Source organism: Echinops telfairi, unplaced genomic scaffold (genome assembly GCF_000313985.2).
Source record: "Echinops telfairi isolate 266 unplaced genomic scaffold, ASM31398v2 ScPeMD7_8;HRSCAF=38, whole genome shotgun sequence".
NCBI lineage: Eukaryota > Metazoa > Chordata > Mammalia > Afrosoricida > Tenrecidae > Echinops > Echinops telfairi.
Window position 1 is genome coordinate 12,874,114 of NW_022103905.1, and position 10,819 is coordinate 12,884,932.

The 10,819-nt window shown below is 42.1% G+C and overlaps 1 protein-coding gene across 1 annotated transcript in view; it reads left to right on the forward strand.

The window, feature by feature from the left end:
- The window catches only part of UNC13C (unc-13 homolog C), a 586,641-nt gene that overhangs the window by 440,423 nt on the left and 135,399 nt on the right, over window positions 1-10,819 (forward strand). Inside the window, exons 20-22 of the mRNA XM_045286469.1 lie at window positions 1,304-1,430; window positions 3,948-4,044; window positions 4,859-5,002. Coding sequence (XP_045142404.1) covers window positions 1,304-1,430; window positions 3,948-4,044; window positions 4,859-5,002 — 368 coding nt within the window. The remainder of the gene's footprint in view (window positions 1-1,303; window positions 1,431-3,947; window positions 4,045-4,858; window positions 5,003-10,819) is intronic.

Consider the following 10,819-nt stretch of genomic DNA (forward strand, 5'->3'; position numbering starts at 1 on the left):
CCCCCCCCCGCCCCCCACTACCTGGGACAAGCTGCACATAGGGTGAAAGCTTTCATTAGGAATGGAACTAGAATAACCTCTTTTCAGTGTGCTGTTAAGGAGAAAGTCCTTTACTTTTAGAGATATTTGTGTTAAACAAGGGGTAACATAAGCCAGAGTCACCCTTGACTTTTGCAAAGGTAAAACCAGAAATGTGTGTGTGTGTGTGTGTGTGTGTGTGTGTGTGTATGTGTATGGTCTTCCTCCCTGACTTAGGTGTGCACATTGTCTTGAACTAATCATTGTTCATATTCTTTGAAAATGCTTGACTTGTGGTTGATGGGGTTTATGTCTTTACTTTTTCACCCTGAGAGACCACGTTCCCTTACAAGCAGGTTTTGCAGGACAGGGTTAACTCTTTGCTTATAGTCATCTGATTGTTTAAGTTAGGAGGACCAGAATTCAGTTTAGATGTTAAGTATAGGAATTTTATAGTTTAAACCAAAGCCTTTACTTTAAAAATAAAGACCATCTCAGATGACGTCTTCGAACTGAATAACCTCAGGGATATTTGGGGCTGGGCAGTGTTTATACTTATAGTCAAAATAGCACAAGAGATTAACATCGGAAGAAAAAAGCCGAGATAAACGTATTCAGAATCATTATTGTTTATCTATGTCCCCCTGCATAATTGACCTAAGGCACAGTGTTTTTTCAAATGATATATTCTTTATCAAACAATAAGAAAGATGTATATTAGTAAATCCTACCAAAGAAATGTCAGAAAAAGCTATAGGGTGCAAAACAATTTTAGCTGAACTTAAAAGGTACAGAAATCACATGACTTTGGACTTTAGATCTATTTCATCTTCTTTTCATGTTATCTTAATTCTTTAGGTGCTAAATACTCTGGCTAGAAATGGGACTCGTTCACATTTCCAGTATTCATCTGTGATTATGGCTTCCAGTGTGATTCATAGTTTATTCATGCTTAGTGGTCTAATTCTTTCTGCCACTCTGCATAAGGCTGAAAGTAGTGAAAATAATCTTGCAGATAAACGTAAAATTATGACCCTGGTATTACTTGTTGACGGCTTCATATTGATCTCCTTTTCTAGTAAGCTGTTTTAGACCATTCAAGTTATGCCACACTACTCTTTGCATCTACAAAAAAATTCAGGGCTATCTCTGATGATTCCGTTTCCCTTTAAGTCAAATAAGCTCATTTCTCCCTTCTTGAAATGCTGCAAAGAAAGGAGACTGGGACACAGCAGCATTGTTGGCAAACCAAACTTTATTAAATGTTTGATTTTATCTGTTACAGAGCATGAAAAGCAGCGGTTATGCAAGAGCACCGATTATATGAATTTGCATTTCAAAGTGAAATGGTTTTATAATGAATATGTGCGAGAACTTCCTGCCTTCAAGGATGCCGTTCCTGAATACTCCTTGTAAGTAATGATTTTCACTCTCACCCCCTCCCCCAGTTGTTCTCAATTCAGTGCCTGGGTTTAAGTTGCCCGAAAATCATCGCTTCACATAGAATCGCTTCTTTAGAATGGAATCATTTCTGTTATAAAATGAACATTAACTAATTTGCGTGTCTTTGAGAATCACATTTAATTAAATTGTACAATTTTCAATAATGCCTTATTTAGATATTCAACTCAAGAAGGAAGAAATGCATATGAGTGAAAACCTTATGATGAAGCTATTTTCTGTAAAAGTACTAGAGCTCAGGTTTCTTGGGAAAACGAATGTGCTTATATACTGATATTATATAATCAAAACAAAACAAAAGAACAGAGGCCCACTAGCATCACATCAAGTCTAAACCATTGCAACTTTACACTGGGTTTCCGTGGCTGTTTATCTTCCCAGAAGTAGATAAGCTCACCTAGCCGACTGGAATAGTCATCCTGAGGTTAGCAGTCCATTGCTTACCCAGCAGGGCCACTAGGGTTTTCTTTGTTGTTGTTTTTTTGTTTGTTTAATAATTGAGGTTTCCTTCCCTTCAATTCAGATCGAAACTGTCTTAGGAATATTCCTATCATTAAAAAAAAGGCCATTAAACAGATACCTTTATAGTCAGCATGCCTTTATCAAACACAATTGCAATCACACAATTATACTTTTAATACCCTGCACTTTTTATTCATTAGAATCCGACTTGATTCGATGGAAGTGCTCCTATGTGTTGGGTACTGTGCCGGGGGCTGCGGGACAATCATGAATAAATGAAAGATTTTACCCTGAAAAGACGTTATGTGCTATTAGGTATTTCAGCACAAAACTCATGAAATTGAGTAACATAAACTGAGAGGAAAATGAAGAAAGTCATCGCGATGTACAGAGCGATGTAAACAAAATGATAGAATTGGAATATTTGTGCTATGATCAGTGGGGTAGGAGTTCATTCTACTGGGATATACAGTCTACTTTATACAAGGATTAGAAAGTAATATAGCAGTTGTGGGCTAGGTTCTCTAGAGGGGTAAAATAAGGGAATACACACACACACACACACACACACACACACACACAGATTTAGTTCAAGGAAATATCTCAAAAAGCTGTAAAGTCAGATAAGTCCCAAACCCATGGGTCAGGCATGAGGCAGGAGGTATTTTCTTGATTCATGATGTTCTAAAGATGGATGGACTCAAAGTTGATAGACCAAAATGAATGCTGCTGGCTCACCAGGCTGTGGGAGCTGGGCAGTCCCCAAATCCATAGGACAGTCAGTAGGCTCTACCCTCCTGTCCCAAGAACTGGGCACCAGAACATAACGGTTGGATGCAGGATCAACACCCAGTGATCTTGATCCGAACATCCATTTATAATGAATGCAGGTCTCACTCTTAAGGAAACTCCTCTTACATCAGATAACAACACGAAGAATAATTATAGAGTACTCCCAAAGAATCATGGGCTAGTCTCCTTGACACATAATAGTAGCCATCACAATAGGGAAAAGTGTTTTGAAGTAGATTCCATGCCAACACGTGGAGCCAGTATCACATTCCGTAGGCACTGGTAGCGGCTGCGTCAGGGAAGAACTTCAGAAGGCAGTACGCTGTGTGATGATGACATTCGAACTGCCTTTAAATGTAGCATTTGTCATAAACATGTAGAAGATGAAGTAGAATACTGGGGCAAGTTTAAACATCGTGTTAATGGTTAATGTAGAATGATTGCAGTGGTAAGGCAAAGGGTGGAGCTGTGTGGGAGAGCATTTTTAAAGCTAGCATTTATAGGATTTTTCAGCTGAATAGATAAGGAGATAAAAGAAGGAGGTTAAATATAAAGTGTGTGTACCTAAGTGGTTGGTTGTTTCATTGCTTGGGAATAAGGAGGCAAAGAGGGGGAGGAGCTTTTGTTAGAGATTTCTACTTCTGGCTCGGTCAGAGTAGCTTGCATCAGCCTAACACTCCCATTGAAAGGACAACCATAAAAGCTAAACAAAAATTTTAAATGATGCAGTAGACTGAAGGCCTCAAAGAGTAACCAAAGCAACCAGGAGCTGAGAGGCAGGCAAAGTCCCTGAGGAAGGAAAAATGTAGTGAAAGGATCTCACTACACTGTAGGTGCTTCCCTGCTGGTCCATTTGCTATAACATCCTGATTGCCCCAGGGAGAAGCCCAGACCTTGGAGCAACCTCCCCTGCACTGGAGAAAGAAATTAATAATAATATGTTTAATAATAATAATTTAATAATAATAATATGTTGGGGCCGACCAAGGCTGAATTAGTGGCACCAAACCCCCTAAAGAAAGAAGAATTACTGAAAGAGGAGCTTAGTATTAACAAGCAGTTTCCCCATGGAGTATTTTCTTATTAATTTGCCCAGGTATGGAATACAAGCGAATTTGTAAAAAGTCAGAAAGTAGATACGAACTGATTCACTTACATATATGGAAGCATTGCCTTTGGTGGTAGGTGACGTGGCGTCTGGTTTTTGTTGTCAGGTGGTTTGAGCCTTTCGTCATGCAGTGGCTGGATGAGAACGAAGACGTGTCCCTGGAGTTCGTCCACGGGGCTCTGGGAAGGGACAAAAAAGATGGAGTGAGTCTAAGTGCCTTATGATGGCTTATTTTATTTATACGGCTCAGTTTTGTGCTCATGGTAGTTGCTAGCCTCAGCATGATTCATTAGGATTTTTAAAACTCTCTTGACCAACATATATTTCAAAGCCCATTTTAAAGGGCTAGTTAGAATCTTAGGGAATTGCTTAAATTGTTTCAAAGCAGTCACCGTTTGCCTGGAGAGTCTCCTTTTCCCAGTGAATTGGTCTGTAACTGCAGAGTCCCCAATCATCTACAAGCTTCTGTTGGTGTCCTGGAACCGTTTCAAGATTTCCAGATTAAGAGTCGATACCCTTTCAGTGCCTCTGGACCCCACGTTCCCAAACTTGGCTTATGATTAGGATCATCTGGGGGTATGTGGGAAATCTAGATCCCTGGGCTCCTCCCCTAGAGATCCTGATTCACTTGTTTGCAAATGGCGTCCAGGAAATCTGTGATGTTACCAGATCCTTAATCCAGTGATCAGTCATGTTTGGGGACCTAGACTCCGGAGCAACTCTGAGCTACAATTGGCTTGTTCAAACCATCCTAATACCTGTGAGCAAAGAGAATTAGGAAAGAACTAATCTCTTAGTTCATCAGTGGAGTAACCAATTAACAGAAGCTTACACCCATGATGTTCGTTCCGCTACGTTTTCCAGAAAACCAGATGAATGATCTTGGAATGAATAAGCATTTCATTACCAGAACACGAAGGCGTGTGATATGCGATTTCATTGTTTACATGAAATAAGGAGTCTTTCCACCTCTCCTCTAACGTGCTTGTCGGGACCCTGTCGTATGTTCTCCCACAGTTCCAGCAGACCTCTGACCATGCCCTCTTCTCTTGCTCTGTGGTGGACGTGTTTGCTCAGCTGAATCAGAGCTTCGAGATTATCAAGAAATTGGAATGCCCAAATCCTGAAGCATTATCGCACTTAATGAGGAGATTCGCAAAGGTAGGTCACAAGAACTGCGTCTCTTCTCACCTTGGACGGAAGCCTCTGATCATTTCCTGCACAGAATCTGCAAAACGCTGCCTTTTGCTTTCTCCGAAACCGTGACCCACATTAAATTTCTGATTCTAGGGCTAACACCTGCAGTTGTTTACAGGGCTTGTCATGGGGACTTCCTGTCTCTTTAGTGTGACCTGGTCATGTAAAAAACCTATTTGCGCTTCTGGGGAACAACTGAGCCATTTGCAATTTAAGGGATTACCGTGGGTTACTACGTTATTTGTGTTTGTTTGCCATGTGGTGTTTCTAGCAGAAAAGAAGCCTGGTAAGCTCTTTTTTTTCAGACCTTGTAGTATGAATAGAAGTACCTTTGACTTAGAGTCATGCAAACTGAGTTGTGAATTCAATTGGGCCATTACTTTACAGTATGAATCTGAGAGGCGTACTAGATTTGTGTGGATTTCCATTTTCCTTGACAGGTGAATTGTCACCAGCAGATTCCTCTCACAGTGTCGTCCTCTTACTACTCTGTTCAAAGGAAATAGAAATAAAAGATGCCATCTCTATCCTTCAGAATCCTTTAGCAGTGTATATCTTTTATTTTTAATCATTTTATGAGGGACTCATACAACTCTTATCACAATCCATACATACATCCATTGTGTAAAGCGCATTTGGACATTCATTGCCCTCATCATTCTCAAAACATTTCCTCTCCACTTAAGCCCCCGGCATTAGGTCCTCATTTTCCCCCTCCCTCCCCGCTCCCCACTCTCTCAAGAGCCCTTGATAGTTTATAAATTGTTATTTTGTCATATCTCGCCCTGTCCGACGTCTCCCTTCACCCACTTTTCAGTTGTCCGTCCCCCAGGGAGGAGGTCACATATAGTTCCTTATAGGAAAGAGGGAACCGATTACAGTATATATCTTATGGAATAATCAAAACCACAGGACATGAACGCGTGTGAACTGCCATCGAGAGAGGTGCAGCTTTCAGAATTAGTGGGTTCAGAACTGATGCAGCCCAAGGTTTCATGGTAAAATGGGGCTTACAGAGCCTTACAGAGTGACATGAGTGAGCTATCCTAAGCCAGGGGGACCAGCAGGAACAAAGGGCGAATGAAAACGTGTGTGTGACATGCGAATGGACAGTGAGCAACGGCCCTCGCTGGCAAAGGCCTGTGAGGAGCACAGGGAGAGACAGGGATAGGCTGGGAGAGTAAGATGGACTGAGATCTTTGAAGGTCCCTGATTTCCAGGTGGAGAAGGTGAGATGTAATCTATTAGGCAATTTAGATGCACGAATATTTGGATATTTTTAAGTAGGGTCGTGACATTGCAAGACAGTGTATTTTATCCGATGTGTCTGGTATTTGAGGGTAAACATTGGGCTGCCGTCTGAAAGGTCAGTTGCTCCACACAAGAAAGAGAGGGCAGTGTCCTTTCATAAAGAAGTATGCAGTCCTACTCGGTCCCAGGTCAGTGCTTTGGAATCAGCTAGGGAGTGGGTGTGTTAGATGGTACGAATGATTTCCACTCAGCTCTTACCAAAAAGTTGGCAATTTTAATTCATCAAGAGGCACCGTGGAAGCAAGAACTAGTAATTGATTTCCAAAACCACACAAAACACAAATCTACTGTGACCTATGTGGAGTTGTCAAAACTGCAGACAGTCTGATGGAAATGTGGTTTATGTCTGATCATAGGATAAGCCTGAATCTGTGCATTGTTTGATGGGTAAGGTGTCAGCTGTTCACTGAACAGATGCTTGTAGATGGCCTAGCTTGCATGTTTACTGGTCAGTTTGAGGGGTGTAGTCTTGAGTAAACATAGTCTCTGGTCTCCGAACACTTGGGGAGGTCAAAGGTTGAGAGGGCCAAACCTGGTAACACCTGTGGCAAAGGTAAAGGCTACAGTCTGGGCAACCTAGAGGTGGAAAGATGTACACACACACACACACACACACACACACACACACACACACACACAGATGATATACTTTGTGTACACATACACATGCACCTCCATAAACCCATTGCCCTGGAGTCCATGACTACAGAGAGAGCCCCCCTATAAGACAGACAACTACTCCGTAGGATTTTGAATGCTATAAATATTTACAAAAGCAGACTAGTAGAGTAAGTTGCTCGCAGCTGTGAATTCCTGACTTTTTGGTTTGGTTAGCATTCAAAAGTCTAACCATTATGCCACGGGGCTTCCTCGTATTTATGTTCTGTGGGAAATGTACACATCAAACATGCTCCGCTTTTAACCACAGGTGCAAACAAGGGCCACATGACTTCATTTGGCATATGAAAAGTTGAAATAGGAGGTCCTTTTGAATAGGATGCCTGCCTCTGACATTGGCCCTGGTTTCTAGAAAAGTTTAAATAGTTTGCATCCATAGATGGGTTAGGAAGGCTTTTTGAAGAAGAATGGTGTCTGTATTCATTGTGATGGATAACAAGTAAACCCAGCCCAGAAATCTCAGTGGTTTCACTGCACAAAGGCTTACTTCCTCCATGTGTGCGTGACCCTGTGGCGAGCCTCTGTTGTCCTGCATCTCAGTGGTTCTAGCCTAAGCATTCCCAGGGGCATGCTGCGAGCTGAGCTTGGAGAAAGATCTTTAAAAAAGTAGGCCGTATGGCTGAATTTATTGAGTGGAAAAGAAAATAAGGTTTTTAGCTAAAGGTATTACAATATTTACCTGCCATGAAATCGTACCTCCAGTCTTTATATCTGTTAATTAGGAAGACAAAAGAAGTGACTTAGCACTTTTTTTTTTTTTGAAAGATCAGAGCTAAAAACCATCTATCGAGATCCCATCCTGCTGGGGACTTTCTCGTTTACAGATGGGCTTGCAGTCCCCCGATGCAGTGAAATCTGCAGGGCATTCTGCAGGAGACTCCGTCTCGCATAGTCTCTAAGTCAGTCTTCTCGTGGCATGCAGCTGGGTTTTGGGTGGCTGCCGAGAGAAGAATGAAATGGGGTCATTAGGGGTAGTAGTTGAGAAAGTGTGTCATATGCGATTCTTGGAATTCTGTAGAGGAAGCAGGTTCACAGGACAATTTTAAAATCTCAGGGACTATACTTAGTACTGTGCTATGATAATTGCACTCCATGTTAGACAGAGAACTGGAACCCCATCCTGGAGTATTAGGACAGCGGGTCATGGAAGGTGGAAGGCAGGGAAACTAGGGAAAAGGAGGGGAGATAAGCCAACAGTGAGCCAGGTTACTTAGACCTGAGCTCCAGGCTGTCCATGCTGAACATGGTGAGACTGCTGGGGGTGTAGCCAGGGGGCAAAATCCACACCTATTGCCATCAACTCAATTCTGACTCAGAGCAAGTGTGGAAGACAAAGAAAAGCCGCATCTCCAATTGATGGATTAGAAGCCATTGACTATGGCGACAACAGCTGAGTGTGTGAGGATTGTGCCTCAAGGCTCCTGGCCTAAAGGGGTAGGAGGTCCCAGAGAAGGTGGCCCTATTAGACTCACACCCCGGAAAACACCTTCTCTGCATGAAGAGAAACAAATTAGGCCCCATGTGTCTCCGAGGAAATGTGTGTGTTTACTGGCAGGTTTAAAAATCCACTTAAGTAAAGTGGTTTCACTTCATGGAAATGCAATCCTTTCCTATTATATTCAAAAGAAAATGATATAAAAACAGGTAAAATGTTATCTGCCAAAATGGAACTTGGTAGTTTTCAATTAAAAAAAATAATTTTTTTTTCTATTTTACTGGGGTGATTGCTGGGAAATCATAGTCGTTTCTATTTTGGTCTTTCTTACTGACTTCCAATGCAAAATTTAGACAAAACAATAGGAGGAATGAATATGAAAATGAGTAAACACCATTCAAATGGATTATACCAGTGTCTGTCTTTTCATCCATAATTGGTGTTTTCATGAACAAATGGGAGACAAATGGGGCTCGGTGATTAACATAATTAGCTATCTCTCAGTAATGGTAGACAGAGACTGTTTGTGTTTCACCAGATGTGACTAACAGTCTCCAACCCCCACCTTTGTTAGGATTTGGATCTTTGTATCAAAATACACGGACACTGCAAAGTCTTTCTGGGACTGTGCATTGATTGAAGCCTTCCTCTGAGCCCTGTGGTGGAGAGGGCTAGGCGTTTTTCTGTTAGGGGAAAGGTCAGCCATTTGAAATCACCAGTCACTGCATGGGATGAGGCTTTCTACGCCCATAGAACGTTATAGCCTTGGAGACCCAAGGTGGCAGGGCCACCTTGGCCTACAGGGTCACTAGGAGTTGGACTCGGCTTGATGGTAGTGAGTTTCAGAGTGATTGCAGAGATAGGACCCATCAATGTTAGTTGCAGGCCATGTCAACAATTTAGCATTCTACCATTAAAGTTAGAAGGATCGTTTATTCTTACTAAACTTTAGGGGGAGCCCTGGTGGTGTAGTAGTTCAAAACCACTAACGGCTCCGTAGCAGAAAGAAGAGGCTTTCTGCTCCCTTAAAAAGCTAGTCTTGGGAGAGGGTGGGATAAGGAGATGGAGGGAGAGGGTGGGAAACACTAGTCTTGAATTCCCCGGGCACAGTTCTCCTTTATGCTACAGGGTCAGAACTGCCTTGCGAGGAAGTCATATGAAAGACTGACTAAAGGACGGTGCCTCAAATTGTGCAGCAGGACCTGTGATGAGGGGTGAGAGGGGCACACGGAGAGTGACCTTTCCTCTTGTGGTACTGCTGCTATTGACCGGGATGAGCAGTTTAATTTTCAAAGTACAAAATAGCAGTATCTTTCCTAAGGCTTACCCACAGGTCAACGCAGCATTGCTTGAGCCATGTGCATGAACCCAGCAGTGTCCCTGGTGCTGGAAAGTCTGTGGTGAATGAACTACATTTCTGGTCCTCTGGAAACTGAATCTGATCACGAAAAAAGGGATGAGCATAATTCATGGACCATTCTTTATTATGGGCTAAGCACCGGGAGGTGGCACCGACTCGATGGCAACTGACAACGGGTCATCGCTTTCCATTGCATCACGTACTTTCTGACAATGCCGTGAGATGTGGTATGATTCGCTCTCCTATGTTTCCAAATGAAGAAACAGGCTCAGGAAGTTGAGATCCCTTAAGCAAGGCACCCACATAGTTATGCTATGGGTGGGAGGTTTTCAGCCACAGTCTGGACCAGGGTTCTTAACCTGTGGGTCGTGACCCCTTTAAGAGTCAAATGACCCTTTCACAGGGGTCGTCTAAGGCCATCAGAAAACACACCTCTCCACTATCCATCTCCTGGAGGGTCTACCCATGTGCAGACATGCTCACATACAAGTACCCGGCGTGAAGAATGGCACCCATGCTACACCATGCTTCAAGACAACATTTCATTTATTTGTCATTAGAAATAAATATTTCACAATGACATATTTTGTGATTAATCACTGAGCTTTAATTATGGTTGATTTGTAACAATGAAAATTCATCCTGCATATCAGATGTTTACATTACAATTCATAACAGAAAAAACAGAGCAATGAAGTAACAAAGAAAATAATTTTATGGTTTCAGGATCAGCACAACATGAGAAACTGTATTAAAGGGTTGTGGCCTGAGGAAGGTGGAGAACTAGTGGTTTAGACTACCGTTGAGTTCTCGAATAAGTCATACTCCAATGAGTAAGTGGCAGAAGAGGCCATCACCATTTATGCTTTACCCTTGAGGCCATATTTGGGCATCTATCATGGAAGATGTGAAGGATCTAATATGTTCAAATATAGTGTTATAGAGGTCCCCTTTCTTTTATTCTTTTTTAAACATTTTATTAGGGGCTCATACAACT